Raw genomic sequence first — 18,271 nt, forward strand, 5'->3', positions numbered from 1 at the left:
TTGATGGATCTTTTTACTAGAAGTACAGTGAGCCTGTAGTGAGAGGAGAGGGAATGCAGTCAGGTGAGCCCCCAAAAGTCAAAGGGGTACCAAATAGTTATTTGGTAAGAAAGAAAAAATCGTGATATACAATCAGCAGTTCCAGCGGGGGGGTTTCCTACAGATGAACCACGGATCTATGTGGAAGATAAAAACTCAGGTTTCTGACTTTTTTTCATAGCGTTCTGACCTTTCTTCTGACAATTATCTTTTTTTGTAGCATGACCATTGGCAATTCCAATGTTCCCTATTAGATATGAGTGAGTATACTCGCTAAGGCACATTACTCGAGCGAGTAGTGCCTTAGCCGAGTATCTCCCCGCTCGTCTCTAAAGATTCGGGGGCCGGCGCGGGTGACAGGTGAGTTGCGGCGAAGAGCGGGGGGGAGAGAGGGAGAGAGAGATCTCCCCTCCGTTCCTCCCCGTTCTCCTCCGTCGCTCCCCGCCCCTCGCCAGCCCCCGAATCTTTAGAGACGAGCGGGGAGATACTCGGCTAAGGCACTACTCACTCAAGTAATGTGCCTTAGCGAGTATACTCGCTCATCTCTATTCCCTATCCATCTCCTAAAATATAACACAATGCTAGATTCACAAACAATGACAACTCTTTCCTCTATAGAATATACTCATTGTCAAAAAAACAAGCACCCAGAAGGAGTTGTCGGAATAAGACTTTCTCTGTGTAATTGTAATCTTGATATACATTGAATTCATTGAATGGCCAAGCACTGCCTGTGATTGGCTGAGTGCTGTGACCAATCACAGGCAGCGCTCAGCTGTCATTCAATGAATGGCTGAGCAAGAGGCGTAACTTGAAGCTACTGGGCCCCAATGCAAAACCTGTAAAGGGGGCCTCCAACTATAATGCTTTACTCATAGTACTGGGCTCTCTATATGGAGAAGAGAGGCCTTATGGGCTCCTAGGCCCGGGTGCAACCGCATCCCCTGCATCCTCTATAGTTACGCCCCTGGGCTGAGCGCTGCCTGTGATTGACAGAGCGCTCAGCCAACCAGACGCAGCCCTTTCAGCAGGCAGAAATTTTAAATCCCTGTCTGCTGAAAGAACTTTAGTTAAGTGACAGGACCCAAGCGGCTAGATGAGCCTGAGTCCTCGCAGCGGCAGAGAGATAAGTATAGATTTTTTAAAATTTTTTTACTACAACTAGGGATTATTTTAAGGGAAGGGCTTATATTTAAAGCCCTTCCCCAAAAATCACTGCCAGCTTATACTCGAGTCAATAAGTTTTCCCAGTTTTTTGTGGTAAACTTAGATGCCTCGGCTTATATTTGGGTCGGCTTATACTCCAGTATATACGGTAAGTAATTACAATATCAGAAGAAAAGGATAAGTTATTGCAGAAAACTAATCCATTGTAAGGAGGCTCTAATACCTTGTTGTACCACCTTTAGCTTGGATGCAAGATGTGACACGGGCAGACATGCAGGCTCTAGTACCCTGTTGAGCCATCGCTAGCTGGGATACAAGATGTGATATGGGCGAACATGGAGGCTCTAGTAACCAGCTGGGCCACCTCTAGCTTGGTTGCCAGCTGTGATATGGGTGGGCATGGAGGTATACAGATTCTGTATGGTATCCTGCAGTATATCGCTCCACATTTGCTGTAACTGAGCCTCTAGGTATTGCAAACTCGTAGACTGTCAAAGTTGGCATCCCAAATGGTCTCATATATGTTCTATTGGCGATAAATCTGGTGACCGTGACCCCCTTGTTGTCTACGGAAGAGCATTATCCTGCTAGAAAATACCTCTTGGAAGCCGCCATGAGAAGAACACGTGGCTGCAGGATGTCCTGAACATATCTCTGAACTGTCATTGTCCCTCCTACCACTATTAGGGGGGACCGACTGTCCTATGCGATGGCTCCCAGACAATCACACCAGCAGGGGGCAGTGTGCCGCTTGACAGCAAAGGCAAGATTGAGGCACTTTCCCCTAGGTCTCCAGGCACAAACAGGGTCATCATCAGTCCCCTAACTAAACCTGGATTCATCACTGAAGACAACCCGTTTCCACTCCATAGCAATCCTTTTTTGTTGTTCATGACACCACTGCAAAAAGAGGCAACTGTGGGTGTCAAAGGCAGCAGACATAATGGACGCGGTGAGAGCAAATGTCCTTCAGCCAAGTACGTGGAAATGGTTCCGACAGACGCAGGGGTGTAATGATGGTGTCACCTGTCTGTGGATGGTGGACAATGAAACAATTGGAACTGCTTGTGCTTGTCGGATAATCAGACGCTCCTCTCTACTGGTGGTCTATTGGGCATCCTGAGCCCGGTCATCTTGCGTGCCCTCACACATCCACTGGTCCAACACCCCCTAACAGTCTGGTCAGACGCTCCTCTCTACTGGTGTCCCGTCGGGCGTCCTGAGCCCGGTCACCTTGCGTGTCCTCACACATCCATTGGTCCCAACACCTCCTAACAGTCAGGTCAGATGTCAGGTCATTTACGCAGCTTCTAACATAGTTGGCTTCTATGTTCACAAGGACATAACTTTTTTTTTTCACTGGTTGGTCACTATTATTTCACCATATCAGTTACATGTTTACAATGAAGTGAATCGCGTTCCGAAAAAATTGTGTTCATACAATACAACAAAAACATGGAGTTTTTAGAACAAGCATATATAAAAACGGAGACCTGCTACTGTAGCGTGCGGTCTACTGCAGCATCAGTAGCCTATGGTTCATTAATCGCTGTTGGAGCAGCTAGACTTAACCACTCAATCACAGAGCCACAGTCTAGCGTATGTTACATTTTAATGTATAGCCTCTCCCTTCTGATTGGCTAAGCGAGCGAGAAGTAGATTTTAGGTGTCCCAGGAGAGATGATAGTTGTTTCTTTTATGATCATTAATACATTCATTAGCACAGAGATGTTATATCATCCTCCTGAAGCGTAGCCCACACAGATCAATGACAGCGTTAGCGTGGAGTGTACATTGGGTCCCGATGTGCAGTACCTTTCTCACCCCTTATTGCAGTACATTATGGAAATTTCTATGGATCACATTGGGGGCTGATGAGAAACTTTGATATCTACAGTATTTCGTATTTTGTACTCCTGGGTGTGCTGGATGTGCTCTATGTAGTATTTGGTTCATTTTCATGTATGAATATTTTCTATGTCCCTGCTTAATAACTGCAGTTTTCATTCCTGCTGCATGATCAGATTTTCCATTGTGCACAGGGTGTGAAACAATATGAATGATCTCAATGACACTGCTGTAGTGGAGGGCGGTATGTTTTACCACTGATGCATTACAATGCACTGCATTATTTATGGTGATGAAGGTATTCAGGTTAGCGTGAACAATCTCTGCCTAATTTAACCTAAGTGCTTGGCAGTTACATATCTGGGAACGTCTAAATTGACCTCCGTATGACAAGTCTGGACTGTTTTTTATGTAAAGTAATTAAGGACCTGTAATGATACAAAATAGCTTTAACTTTTAATTCAGGTCTGGGGATTGGCCGGGATCGGGAGCTAATCTACTGGTATTGATAGGTCATTGGAGGCATCCGAGGAATGTCCCTAGAACAGGGGTTGTGCATGCCAGGCTGGTATAGGGAAGATGTAATTGGCCAAGACCACATCGCTGCGATTGTATGCTTCAACTTAACCTTATTTGTAGCAGAAGACAATTTTTGGAACAGTGATTCTCCAACAAGAACGACTTAGCAGGTGCGGAGGGCTTAGCGTACAAGACTGATGGCGCAGAAGCTTACCTGTAGATAAGAACAAGTGTTCTCTTCCCCAGTGTAGCTGGAACATAGAAGATTCAGCGGCACTGGAGCCAGAAGGATTTTGTTTAATAATCTGTAGGTTCCAAATGGAAAACCTCTTCTCTTGAGCAGCCATAGATGTAGAGTGTCTGTGCACTACAACGTAGGGCCCTTCTCCATGGGACGACCAGTTGGGTGCAGATGCCAAACAGGTCGTTCCAGCGATGATTAGTCCTATGCTTTTATGCAGGAACAAGCATCGCTCAGTGAGTGGAGGCGGAGTGGGGCGTGGATGGCTCCGGCCGCCCCCCTCTATTCACAGTAAACAGGCAGTCCTTTATCTATGATCATCGTTCAGTTCTCATGCATGCAGAAACGGAACAACGAACGAGAAGTGAGCAAATTATGGTTCATCGTTCAGTCAGTGCAGCTCTCTGGACCAATTATCTGCCTGTGTAAAGGGGCCCTTACTGCTATGGCTCCCGTTGCTATAGGCTCCCACTCTCTCGTCCTTCAGCCTCACACTACTTCTGCTCAGGGGACGTAAAGTGACAGTTTCTATTAAGCATCAACAAAATAACACACACCATGCTGTACTAAGTATATACACATTTGTAGCGAAGATTAGCAGAGCCTTACTACAACGTAGCAATCAACTGTAGGCTTAGTTTCAAATGACAACTTTATAATGGTTGTGCCTCTGGTGCCATAGTAGTATTCAGTGCCAACTTTCAGAACTGTAGAACTGAAATTGGAGCTCCTTTGTCCCAATGGAAGCCCCATAATATATCCCTCCTTGCCATGTGCCATATATAATATCAGTGTTTTCTTATGTGCAAAAGATGCCCATAGGCCCCCTTAACCATCCTGGGGCAAGGGATATGCAAATCCTTTCCACACTGGGCACTCCTGGGAGGTCTTGTGGGTAATCACGGATAGGGCTTACTACTGTCCCACCAATGTGGATTGAAATGTTGGGATGTTTGCTTCCATGCTTCCCCGACTTAATTCATTCTACTGTTCAGATACATCTCTGACATGTTTCCATTATCTTAGCGGTACAATATGCTTTTATTGTTTTATGTGAACATAGCAGCTGGCTCTGCCCATAGGGGCATTGTGCTCTGGCTGGCACACTAATGGATGCTTGCACATAAAGTGTCTTAGGGTCCTTTTAGACAAGCCGATTACCAGTTTAACGAGTGAGTGATGTCACCGCTAACGCGTTTGCTCTCGTGCAGCCTGTTTAGACAGGCAGATACATTGTTGGCTCGTTCAAGGAGAATCGTTCAGAATCATTTAGTCTTTCACATTCGCTGTATAAGGGCTTTTTCCCATGAGCGCATATCGGCCGACCGTTTTCACGGCTGGCCGATATGCGCTGTGATCTGATGCATTGGATTCCAATTGACATAAAAGCGCCCAGCCAAGCCAATATAGTGCCAGGGTTTTTTACGTCAGGGCCAAAAGATAGTCCTGGTACTATCTTTTGGGCCACACAACGTCGGTGCCTGCATGGGCTCCTATGGGAGCCCATGGCAGCAGCCGTAGGTGGGAGGGAGTTTAGAAGCGTGGCTGCTAAACTCCCTCCCTATGCTCTCCTCCCCCCCGTGCAGGCTCACCTCTCATTCCTCCCTGCTCGTTCTGTGCAATGGGAGGGGGCGGGGAGGAGGCGGATCTAAGCACCGGTCCGCCCCGCCTCCTTCTATTGATGGCTATAGGCAAGGGTCTGGATGTGCGCCCGCCCTCTCCCCACTCCTTGTCCATAGCCATCAATGGGAGGAGGTGGGATCGGACTGGAGCTTAGACCCTCCCCCTCCCATTGCACAGAATGAGCTGGGAGGAACGAGAGGTGAGCCTGCGATGGGGAGGCAGGGGAAATGGGCGATGGCCTGGTGAGCTCGGCACCTTTGTGCCAGGCTCACCAGGCCATCTGAACTGGCGCACAAATGTTTGATTTGTGCGTCCGTTCACCAAATTTTCCTCTCCCAACATAACGTTTATCGGCCGGCTGTGAAAACGGTGGCCGATATGCGCTTGTGGGAATAAAGCCTAAGTAAATGAGAAGGACTGAATGACTGTTGTTGAAACTGAATGATAAGTGAACGAGCCAAGAATGATTTTTATACCTTTATAATATGAACAACAAGCGAAAAAGTGAAGGATTTTCAGTCGTTGTTTAGTCTTTGTTTCGCATTAAGATGCAATAATTAGTATTTATTTTCACTTACTTGAACTGTAATCTTTTGATCTAAAAGCAGCTTCAGTTCAGGTCTTCCTGCAGCACCTGTGATATACGTTAGATTTTACAAAATCCCATCTACATGTTGCAGTCATTTTCTGTACGTTGAGCTGCAGGACGGATCTTGAAACCTGCAGCAGGTCAACTTTTTCTGCAAATCTTCAGTGTGGATTTTAGCCTTTGCAATGCAGAGAGTGAAATCTGTGTCAAACCAGTAAGGAAATGCCCATTAAAATCAACATGAAAAACGTTCATTCAGATGCAAGTGGGGTCAGGCCAGCTTTACATCCATGCCGGCCGGAGGTTCCATTTGGTGCCTCCAGCACAGATCCGGCAGAAAATCTTGAACGAAATAGCATAGAATGCTGTGCTATTTCATCCGGTAAAAAGCCAAACAGACCCGATTATAGCCAATGGGGCGCGTTCGACCTCGGCATGTGCCAGGCTCAGCAGTTCCAGTATTCTTGTTACATAGTAAGATAGTTCGTAAGGCCGAATGAAGACAATGTCCATCTAGTCCAGCCTGTTTAGCCTCCTGTTTTGTTGATCCAGAGGAAGGCAAAAAACCCCAAGAGCAGAAGCCAAATAGCCCTTTTGGGGAAAAAATTCCTTCCCGACTCCCTAATGGCAATCAGACTGTTCCCTGGATCAACCCCTAATAGTTCCTACCTGCCTGTATACCCGGATTAACAATTAACCTAAGATTTATATCCTGTAATATCCTTCCGCTCTAGAAAGACATCTAGTCCCCTCTTAAACTCCTCTATGGATTTTGCCATCACCACTTCCTCAGGCAGAGAGTTCCACAGTCTAACTGCTCTTACAGTAAAGAACCCCTTTCTATGTTGCTGATGAAACCTGCTTTCCTCTAAACGTAACAGATGCCCTCTTGTTATTGTTGTTCGGGTTTGAGGCCGCAGCCATATAACAGATATCACCCGGATGTGAATGGGGCCTTAAAAAGGATTTTTTTTTCCTCCTGAGATACAGTACTCTGGAAGTTTGCTTCGCCTTTCTCTGGATCTTTGCTTCCTATGGATCTCAAATCAGAAGATAAGAACAATGGTTTGTGGAACAGTGGTGGACAGATCAGAATGGCTGCAGTGAAGGTCCCTTTACACTGGCCGATTATGGACAGGAATCAGCCCCGGTCAACATTTTTGCAAATTGGGTCTTGTTCAAGTCCATGTACATGGAGTAATAAGCAGTGCTGTATGTACAAGTTATGTACGGTAATTATAATTTGGGCACATGTAATCCCGGTGTTATCAGTAGCCCATTCCTGTTATGCAAAGCAATGTGCTGTGAACAAACTGATGATTTTTGGTGCCACATAAAAAATACAATCACCGGACAAACAAGCGTTTGCTCATTTGTGAAATGATCAGTGGCACCTTCACATGAACAGACATTCATACCCCATCAACTGACAGTGTAAAGGGCATTTAAGTTATTTCGCCTCCACTGAGGCTGACTTGAGAGTTTATCAAAACATACCTCACCGCTCAACATGGGTATATCAGAAGTCCACCGATCAAGGATCACCACTTCTTCACGACCCGCAGAAAGCACCCTTGAGACATGTCCGACGTGGCAGCTGGAATGCACCCAGCCAAGTTTGCAGATGGCCACCGGAGAAGAGCGGTTGATTTTTTCACAGAACACAATCTCACAATCGCCATGCGTTGAGGATAAGCTGATCGCTATTCTCTGGTGGACATCTGCGAGCTTCTTCTGGTCTATTCTCCCTACCACTTCAGTGAGACACATCTCCAGGGTGTTTTCTATGAGTGGTGAGCAGGTGGTGATCCTTGGATCGGTGGACCTAATCTGATATTTCCATGTTGAGCAGTGAGGTATGTTTTGAATTAAGCTTCTTGCCTTCATTTTTATATTGACTTGAGAGTTACTGTAACCGTTATTTAAGATAATGACGGCAATATTTTATTACACCTCTGCTGATAACTGTTCAAGTGAAAAAGGCTTTGTGTGTTTTTCATCATCTTTATCGCGACAAATATTATTCATATTATATGAAAAACATTGGCCGATCACCAGTGTGAAGAGCACTCTACAGACCCACCATATCCTGCTTACATTACAAGGGAGTTTACAGAAGATGTCTGGTGGGTTCTCTATACAGTCACTCCAAAAAATTATAACTTTTTAACTTCAATTAGGATTACTCTTGTTTTGGTACCACTTTATTATGAGGCAGGCGCAGGGATGATGACACATCCTTACTGGTGCAAAACCAGCGGTGATGGTCCTGGCAACCATCAATATATACTGTATATCCCCAATCACCATATGGCACTTCTAATACTGTTTTTTAAGGTACTGTAGTAGACATGAAGATTAGTTAGCGTAAAATGTCTATTGATTTGTAATAAACTAGATGTATTACGCAGCTGTAGGGATTTAACTCTGTAGAGGCTAATGGCTGCATAATTTCATTATGGTAATTGCTGGACAATGGCATGGTGAAAGATGTGTGTTTTATAACTTTAGCCTAATGTAAAGCTCTTCTCCAGCCTCTAAGAGTTAAAGTCACATTCCTATACTGTATTACTTGTATGCATTTTGGGCGTTTTCCCCCACCTTCCCCCCTTCAACTTCTGAAACAAAGGAACTACTTTTGCTTGACCACATGTTGAGAATACAAAGACTGGCCTGATGGTGTGTGCACACTATACAATTAGGAAGCTACAGAATACCCTGAAACCTGCTGGAGAAAAATATAATCCAGTACTTTACAACCTAGTTGTAGAATTAACAAATTATTTCTTGTTCCAAAAATAGTTTTCTTAAAATATCTTTATTATATGAATCAAAACATTCCCAGAATGCAGTCCTATTTTAATGAGATAAACCCATTGAACTATTTTTTCCAATACTGAAATACATGTGATCACTCCTATAATAAGCTGCATGCATAGATGGTGAGATATCATCAAAGCCACATACTGGAAATGTATATATCCTTAGGGTTTTATTCTTTATTATCCACTTGAATGGGATAAACTGTGCCTGACTCATAAGACAAATTTACCAAGGAGCCGATTATAAGACATGCGCAAAGAGGTCAGAAGAAATAGTGACCAATGCCTGTAGCAAAAGGGCACAGTCTAGGATTGGTTTCCTCTTTGTGATTAAGGCTACATTCACACGGGCGAACGCAATATCGGGCCGAGTTTCTTGGCCCAACATTGTGCTTGCCAGCGTGTGTTTTACATGTGGATGCGAGGCATTTTTCAAATCTTTTCAAAATGTCAAAAAAAAATTTCAAAAATGCCTTGCATCACTTCTGTAGAATTGCGATCTTCTGGGGGTGTCAAGCAAGATAGCTGTTGCCAGCTGTCTAGTGTGTATGGCCACTCTAAAGATCCAATCGTTGGCCTATATACATGGGGAAGGAATCGGCAACAAGTGCTGTACAAATGCTCATTCAGCTAATTATTGGTATGTGTAAAAGGGCCTTTAAGTATCATTTAGTCAATTACATTGCAACTGCCAAAGTTCAAATTTAATTTTTTTGCTATAGGCAAGACCTGGGAGAGGGTAGTGATTAGGACCCATGCCTATAATGACCCTGTAGCTTCACAAAGTCTCACAATGCCACCGAATTTATGACATGGGGCATCTAGAGATGAAACTCAGCACCAGATGAGGATCCCAATCTTTAAACTCAATGTAAGGAGAAACACTAAGAATAAATCAGATTCGTTTTCAATTCCTTTGTGTTTCTTAACTGAATATTCATCAAAAATATGATAATTTTTATTATGTCTATCACAGAAGGATTAACCACTGAAACAACTTTAGATTTCTATACTATTTATTAGAAGGTAATAATGCCCCTCAGTGCTCCTCACCACATTCCCGTAGTGTCAAACGAAGAAGTAGACAATAGGATTCCCTGTTCAATTATTCATTTGAGTAAAGTTTCTAACAAGTTTTTATATTCTTATTGGACTTTATATGTCCTAATTATTGGCAGGAGAATTTTTTTTAAAAAACAGAGGAAATCAGTGCTGGGAGAAGAAACAGATAACACTGTCAGCATTGCAGCAGCTCGGTTTGACACTACAGGCACAGTTCCTATTGAATTCAATGGGAGATATGCCTTTAGTACCCAACCGGGTAGCTGCAATGCTGACAGTGTTATCTGTTTCCCGCATTGTCCGCACTGATAGTGGGCCCAGAAAGCAGCTGGTTGGCTGGGATCCTGAGTGGCTGACCCCCACTGATCAACTACAGGTGACTAGAGATGAGCGAGTATACTCGCTAAGGCACATTACTCGAGCAAGTAGTGCCTTAGCCGAGTATGTCCCCGCTCGTCTCTAAAGATTTGGGGGCCGGCACGGGTGACAGGTGAGTTGCGGAGGGGAGCGGGGATGGATAGAGGGTGAAAGAGAGATCTCCCCTCCGTTCCTCCCCGCTCTCCCCCGCCGCTGCCCGCCCCCCGCCCGCCCACGAATCTTTAGAGACGAGCGGGGAGATACTCGATTAAGGCACTACTCGCTCATCTCTACAGGTGACCTATCCTGAAGATAGGTCATCAATCATAAAAGTCCTGGAGAACCCCTTTAAATAAATGTGAGTTTTTTGTAGTCTTAAATGCACCAAACTCTAATACTTAAAGACGAGTTCCATACTTGTAAAGATTGATGGTATATCCATAGTATATGCCATTTATCTCTGATGGGTGAAAGTGCTGGGAATCGCACTGATCATAAAAGCATGTTTCTTGGTGGAGAGTTCGAGCTCTTGACATTTAACCAGGCATAGCCCAACTCTTGCCTATCCTCTGTGTTTGGTTTTGCAACTTACCCTTACTAACTTCAAAAGGGCTAGGCTGCATTACCAAACACCACCCATAGACGTGAGTAAGCACTTCCTTCAACTTTAGTTCATATTGATTTCAGATACACTTGGAAGGGTATGTGACCAGTGAAAGACTTATTCAAGAACAATGCCAACATAGCTACCAAAAACATAACTCATCATTTTATAAAATTGTATAGTTCATATAAAATGAAGATTTTCATATTATTAACAAGCCTTGTAGTCATATATTGTAGTTATACTATTGGGTTCTCATAAGTTCTTTTTGGCTCTGGTTCTTTAGAGTCACTCCCCCTTTTGGAGGAGTTATGATGGCTGATTGTGCTCTGTAGTAGTCTTATACTACTAAACACATGCTTGAAATTCTCTCTGAACTGATTCCCAACAAAACAATATAATAAAGGGTTAATGCAACTGTTGGAAAATCCCAGGCAAATGCTCAAAGGCATAGCAGCCTCGACAATTGTCTCAGTTCTGCAGTCATCTATAATTTTCGTTCTTGTAAGGACATCCAAGAAGGTCAGTACATGGAACGGCAGCCAACATATTAAAAAGCATACGACAATGGAGGTGACAATCTTCAGAACTCGACCTCTGCTCTTCTTGTTCAGTGTGGATCCTTTGGTCTTTTTTAGATGTAATCCAATCATGGAGTAGCAGGTCAGGATAACTGTTATTGGAAAACAGAAGCCTAGAGTGATCTTCAGTAGGGCCATGGCCACACACCAGCTCGAATACTCCTCCCTGGGAAAGTCCATTATACAGGCATGGACATCAAGGTTCTTAATGTAGTAAGTATTCCGGAAGTAAAAGGTAGGAAGTGTTGACATGATGGCTATGGCCCAAATGATAAAGGCCACAAGAAGTGCTTGAGTTAATGTCCTCCTTTGTGACCGGAGAGGGTAGACTATGGCCAAATATCGGTCAACACTCATACAACTGATGAAGAAGATGCTGGCAAATAAATTCAAGGTTAAAAGAGAGCTTGACAGTTTGCACATGACTGCCCCAAACATCCAGTTTAAACCAAAGGCATAATATGTGGCCCAAAAAGGAAGTGACATCAGGAATAATAGGTCAGCGACAGCCAGGTTCAAGATGTAGATACTTGCCACGGTTTTCATGTCTCCTCGGAGACAAAGGACAGAAATAACCAAACTGTTTCCAATGAAGCCGAAGATAAAAATGAAGGAGTAGAATGCCGGGAGCAGGTCAAGCTGATAACCCGGGATAGTGTTATTAGTGCAGGACGATGGCAGAGACTGGTTACTCGTTACATTAACCGTACTCTGTAGCTCCTCGCTCATGATGATGAGCAGGGAATAGTTTTTGTAAAACATCCTCTTTGGGGAGGAGAATTTGAATGCTTTTCTTTGGCACCATGCAGCAAACTGAAAAATAAAATCATTATGTTATATATAAATATTGACAACATTTGGGTGGTGATACATGTGTATTCATATACAGCAGGGATTCCCAACCTTTTTAGCCTTTCAGCACCCTTGGGAAAATATTTTCACTCTGGTGGCCTCTAGTGAGCCCCGCGCCGCTGGCTGCTTTTGCATCGCCTCACCAGCGGCGCTGCACTGACTAGAGGCTGTAAGGTGGCTGGTGAAGGAGGTACCGAGAGTGCAAAGACTTCGGAGGTGAGAGGGGGTGCAGTGGAAACGACGATAACATTCACATGCTGCGGCTCCTCAGTTGGGAATCACTAATATACAGAAACACCCATACTTATACGTTTTAAACGAGGGGGCTCGCCTTTAGGGTCACCGAGGGTCGTGAACGACTCAACAGCTAACAACAGCTTATATGTATTTTGTACGTCTGCTTTTGAAAACACGCATGCTCTATTTGCCCCGGTATTTGTATTCTTTTCTATACAGATCAGTATTTGCCCAATAGGAAATTATGGAAATGCGGAAGTAAAAACGGATTAAAAATCGATGATACATAGATGGAATTTAATTTGAAACTCAGTCTGTAATATGGATCCGTATTCTGGATGTGTTTTATGCGCTCATCTGAAGCCAGCAGAAGACAAACTTGCAGTATAATGGAATACATAATATGCAATTAATAGATTGTACAGATGTAGCAGTGCTAGACTTCCTTCATGCATAGTCTTTTTATTGTATTTTTGCCCCTACAAGTAAAAAAAGCTGCGATCTTTTTAACTTTTACTAACATTTCGTAGAGGAGGGTTTAGCATGGTGTTTCTTTAAACACACATGCAAGCCTATGGGAATACTCCAAAAGAACACTGTACCATTTCTTGCTCCTTATTTGCCCCTTGCCCCTCACCCCCTTGACCCACTCACCTCCTATGTGTCTCCACTAGAGATGAGCGAGTATACTCGCTAAGGTACATTACTCGAGCGAGTAGTGCCTTAGCCGAGTATCTCCCCGCTCATCTCTAAAGATTCGGGGGCCGGCGCGGGTGACAGGTGAGTTGTGGCGGGGAGCGGGGGGGAGAGAGAGATCTCCCCTCCGTTCCTCCCCGCCGCTCCCCGCCGGCCCCCGAATCTTTAGAGACGAGCGGGTAGATACTCGGCTAAGCCACTACTCGCTCGAGTAATGTGCCTTAGCGAGTATACTCGCTCATCTCTAGTCTCCACACACTTTTTCGGTGTTCTCCTTAAGGAGACACAACACCCCTCCTGACCCTTGCTGCAAGAAAAAACCCATAGCAAAAAGTGTCAGCATCAAAAACAGTGAAACCACTGCCATTCTGCAAAATCTGTGAGAGCCATAAATAAGGTTTTGGGGGCATCATCCTTTTTGTGACCATATTAGCTTTAAATAATAGGTCCTCTATTAGTCTTGGAAAATCCACCTACTTCACAAATATTGTAAGATCACAAGCTGTGCCAGCTCTGCTACATCGGTGTGAATAATAGTAATATGAAGAGTAAGCGTTAAAAGAGAAACAATGTATCAGCTTCATCTGCATGCACTAGGATGTTAGAAATAATGATCAGAGTAAAATAAAAACATGTTAAAAAATACATTAAAAATACTAAATTACCGGAGGCTCCCAGCACTAAACTACTGATGACCGTGTTTACTGCAGAGACGCCTGCGGATAAAGGGTTGGAAAAAACTCCATGTCTAAAAATAAATTATGGAAATGCATGAATGCGACAAAAACGATTGCATTTTTCGCGAACGCAGTGTGCGACGGCGCCCGTAATTTATTTGTCTTCTCACTTCATCTGTTCACATTATCTCCTAAGAGCAGCAAACCGCGAGCCAAATAGTTAATGCAGGACAGATGCGGGTAAGTGGATTATGTCAGATAGAAGAGTCTGAGTCCGTTTTCGCACTTTGCGATGATTTGGTATATAATTCATCATTTGTGTTATCTGCAGTTTTACATGGGACTGCAAGTAAATGTACTATATTATCTTCATCAAAGGAATGGCTCCATGATAAATACAGCGCAGTTATCTCTGCATTGGGCTCAAGCTCTGATTGACAGCGGCCTAACTATTAATTAATGCACTTAATGCAGCTAATAAGAGCTCATCAATGCCTGAAGGAGAATCATTCCCCCGCCCGTAACTCACCGCAGCAGAAGCCTCCGCGAGGAGCCGGCGTCCTTTACTCTCTCCTTTTCCTGTAGTAATAATTGCCTGAAATGTCTGGATTCCTTTTTATATCTTCTGTTTACTCCTCTGGGACATGTAGCATACATCACTGTGAGCGCCGAACAGAAAATCTTGGCACAGATGTTTTTGGCAACTTTCTCTTGTGTTCTCCCTTCACTTCACTTGTATATATAACTCACGAGAAATGAGCAAGATAGAAATAGAAAGAAACGCACACTAGAGATTCCTCCGGCTCCAAGTAGGAATTCTTTCTGGTAGCCGCACCACTTTTAGAAGGCTACATTACATAATGGGTTCATGAAGTTGTTCAGTGGGATTATCGAACATGTTAGTATACAGAGGTAATGCTACCGGACAGGCATGGATGTCTTGAATGGATTGTCGCCTCAGAAGAATCCGATGTGATGATCAGTTGACCTTCTTTCCCCTTCAAAGATTAGTTGTTATGGCTGCTTGAGGAATAGCCAACCATGTAAGGGCGATATTGATCCGATGTGGCAATCGGTTGATGTTCTTCACCTTCCAGCTGTAATGGCTGCAACATGGAATGACCAACCATAAGAGGTTTTGATGGACTTACTCTCCTTTCTGGGTCATAGAGGACATTCTCAAACAGAAGGTCTCCTCCATGACCCCATGGATTGTCATTGTGTCACTGCTTAAAACCCATTAAATGGTTCATTAAAGACCCACTTTGAGAGACTGAAATAAACGGCCCAATATATATGGTTACTTGCTGTTCATTGAGGCCTCTTGACTAACCAGGGTCTTTTAGCTGTCAGAATTCTAGTATGTTGGCAAGTGCAAAATATGCAAATGGAAGCAAAATATGCAAATAGGAAGATGAAACAATACCTATGCAGTGCCACCTATTGAATAGCAGCTTTCCTGCAAGCCAATGTAAGACTTTTTAGATACGCCTTATAGCAATTAACCAAAATTGTAAGCCATAGCCAGAAAAACCATACCATATACAGACAGCAGTTTCCATGCTTTTGCCCCTCATCAGTGTGCTGTAGGTTCCTGGCTTAGCAAGGGAGATGCCTATAGACGTGGGTTAGGAAAGGTTGACATCTGCATCCTCTTACCATCATTGACTGTCAAATCTCAGTAAGGGAAGAGGAGATACATTGCCAATAACGGCATGGTTTATTTCCACATCATCCACTTTGGACAGTATTTGTTTGTTAGTAAGTTCCCTGGGGGTGTAAGCCCTGGGACCTGTTAGATGTAGTGTTGTTGAACACTGGCAACTTGCAAAACATGGTTCCTTACTGGATGTGGAAACTGGCTACACAGTAAGACATAGTCTTGAATCTTACAAGTTGGGATAACTCATCTTGGCACCTTCCCTGGGAATAGCCGTACAATGGCCACATGACTCTGGCTATCTGCATTTATGTGGCATTGGATACCATTATATTGCGACCTCTCTGCTTGCACAACCAGGTTTTTGGGCTCTCCCACAGCTTCTCTTGTACAGATATCTGTAGCACATTTGATGCCGAATGCCCAGCCACAGAATACTGCCACGCTCTCTCCAGACTCTCACAGCAAACTTCCACAATGTGTCAGACTACTACACCCCAACAATGAGGTCAGGAACAGGACTCCCAATTTATATGGCTCTCCAGCCTCCTTGAGAAGAGCATCCAGAAGGTGAGTGAGGAGACTTATAAGGCCATGCATGCTCATCTGGGTAACGGGGAACCTGGCAGCAAGTGTTTGAATTAGAGCAGCATCACAAGGAAAATGAAGAATTACACAGTTCCCATTAAAAGCAATGGGTTATCCGTGTAATGCATGGATGGGTTTGGTTTCTGATGTGGTTAATAAGTCAACCTCCTGAGTAGGGGACCCCATTTATTAACTTGGAATTCCAGCAAAGTGTATTAAATCCCCCCAAAGCAGGAGTTGGAATCAAAATCCACAGTTGAACCCTCACAACAAGTGAATACACACCATCCCCTTTTAAAGCATTCCACAATATTGAAGATTAGTGAGGGAAACGCAGCAGGGCGCTCCGAAAGATATGCTCATTATATAACCTCCAGGCTGCGGGGAGTGATTATTCTTGGATGTACATATGGGAAATCATTTTAACACAAAGTTGCAGGTCAAAAAACATCAAGAAGAGGAAATTGAAAAAGCAAAATAAGACAAGTTTGTAAGAGGGTCAGTTATTTGTGTGGTCCTAGATCCTACGTGCGAGGCTCCACACGAGGCGTAATAAATGGCAAACCATGCAACATCAACACAACAGTGCTAAACATGACGGTCCCAGTTATGGTCAGTAGGACCTCTGCAGTCCATAAGCAGTAATAGGAACCAGCACAGTTCAGTTCACATAGATCTGATGCAGAAGGGGGTGAGTTGATGGGGACATCATCAACTCACCATTAATGAGCTGAACACATGGACGTCTGTAATTGCACCCTCTTCCTTTCATCGGTTACGTTAAAAGTACATTCTCTGGAAGATTAATTGCAGCTGCCCCCCTGCTTGTCTTCCTCAATGTAGTACATAACACTGTATGTCCAGTTCATTTTAAACATATGCAACAGGTTGCTCAGGGGGTGGTGCTTGGCCTATGGTAGTAAAGTCCTGGAGGCTTACCTGCGGCCCTGCGCTGAAAGAACACTTGGTTGCAAGGGTTGCTCAGAACGGTCACATGCAGAGGGGAGGTAATGGAATGTGACCACAGTGCTGCTTGCTCAAAGCAAGACACTTTATTATCATTTATTCATATATGCATTTTTGGGCTGATAATTATTTTTGCAATATGGTTTCATTAAAAATTTTGCCCTATTTGTCTTCTGCAGCTTCTGCATATCACTGTACATAGAAACTGCAGTCTGAGTCTCAGTAGGAGATCCATCAGTAAGGCTGGCCTGATAGCTTAGTTTTCAAGCCTTCTCTCGGCACAAATGACAATGATTTGCATTGCAAGTATTAGACAGACTTGAGAGTACTTCCACCCGGTGATCCCAGACTTCAGGATGGCCGCATAGGAAAGAAATGAATAAAAAGTACCTCTGCACTAGGCCTTGGAAGTGGTACCTGCTTCTTGCTCATGCTCTCTCTCTCTCTCACTCTTCAATTGGGGCTCCCTCCTTTCTTATCTCAGGAACATACAGTCTCAGTGAACCTCTCTTCTTCCTCCGTTCTTCACCACATGAGGGTTGAAGGTACCCCCATGTGGCTGGCACTCTCAAGAACCCAGAAGAAGACCCACTCTGAAGAATGGAGTCCCTTTCCCGCTCTCAAACGCTCACATTTATAGCCTTGCTCATACTACGTGACAGGACATAAATTGATACATTTTCTAGCAATCCCCAGGCTTTTGCAAACTCTTAACCCATCACACGCTGCAGCTGTGCAATACATATAACAGAATGACTAGACAAATTTGCACAGTACACCAACATAAGACATGACACATATGACATTATGGAGGGGGCCAGGAATGTATGTACTGGGACACTACAAAAGGACCTAGATAAGCTCGGGGCTTGGGTAGAAAAATGGCAAATGAAGTTCAGTGTTGATAAATATAAGGTTCTGCACATGGGCAGGAGAAACGGATGTCACCAATATACACTAAATGGGGTACTGCTAGGGAAAAGTGATATGGAAAAAGACCTGGGGTACTAGTGGACTATAGATTTAACTGGAGCATTAAATGCCAGTCAGCTGCTGCAAAAGTAAATAAAGTTTTGGGGTGCATTAAAAGAGGTATAGGGGCGAGGGACGAGACCATTATCCTCCCACTATATAAGGCACTTG

General features: G+C 44.0%; 1 protein-coding gene across 1 annotated transcript; it reads right to left on the reverse strand.

Moving 5' to 3' along the window:
- Window positions 1-10,147: 10,147 nt before the first annotated feature.
- Window positions 10,148-14,541, reverse strand: AGTR2 (angiotensin II receptor type 2). Its single transcript, XM_066581877.1, has 2 exons — window positions 14,444-14,541; window positions 10,148-12,265 (listed from the first exon to the last, which is right to left on the reverse strand). The coding sequence occupies exon 2, from the start codon at window positions 12,212-12,214 to the stop codon at window positions 11,111-11,113; it is 1,104 nt and encodes a 367-aa protein (XP_066437974.1). The 5' UTR covers window positions 12,215-12,265; window positions 14,444-14,541; the 3' UTR covers window positions 10,148-11,110.
- Window positions 14,542-18,271: the final 3,730 nt, after the last annotated feature.

The sequence above is a fragment of the Eleutherodactylus coqui genome, chromosome 10 (genome assembly GCF_035609145.1).
Source record: "Eleutherodactylus coqui strain aEleCoq1 chromosome 10, aEleCoq1.hap1, whole genome shotgun sequence".
Lineage (NCBI taxonomy): Eukaryota > Metazoa > Chordata > Amphibia > Anura > Eleutherodactylidae > Eleutherodactylus > Eleutherodactylus coqui.

Bases quoted from the DNA above. Each gene is read 5' to 3' on its own strand.
- AGTR2 (XM_066581877.1), bottom strand. From the start codon at position 12,214: ATGTTTTACAAAAACTATTCCCTGCTCATCATCATGAGCGAGGAGCTA.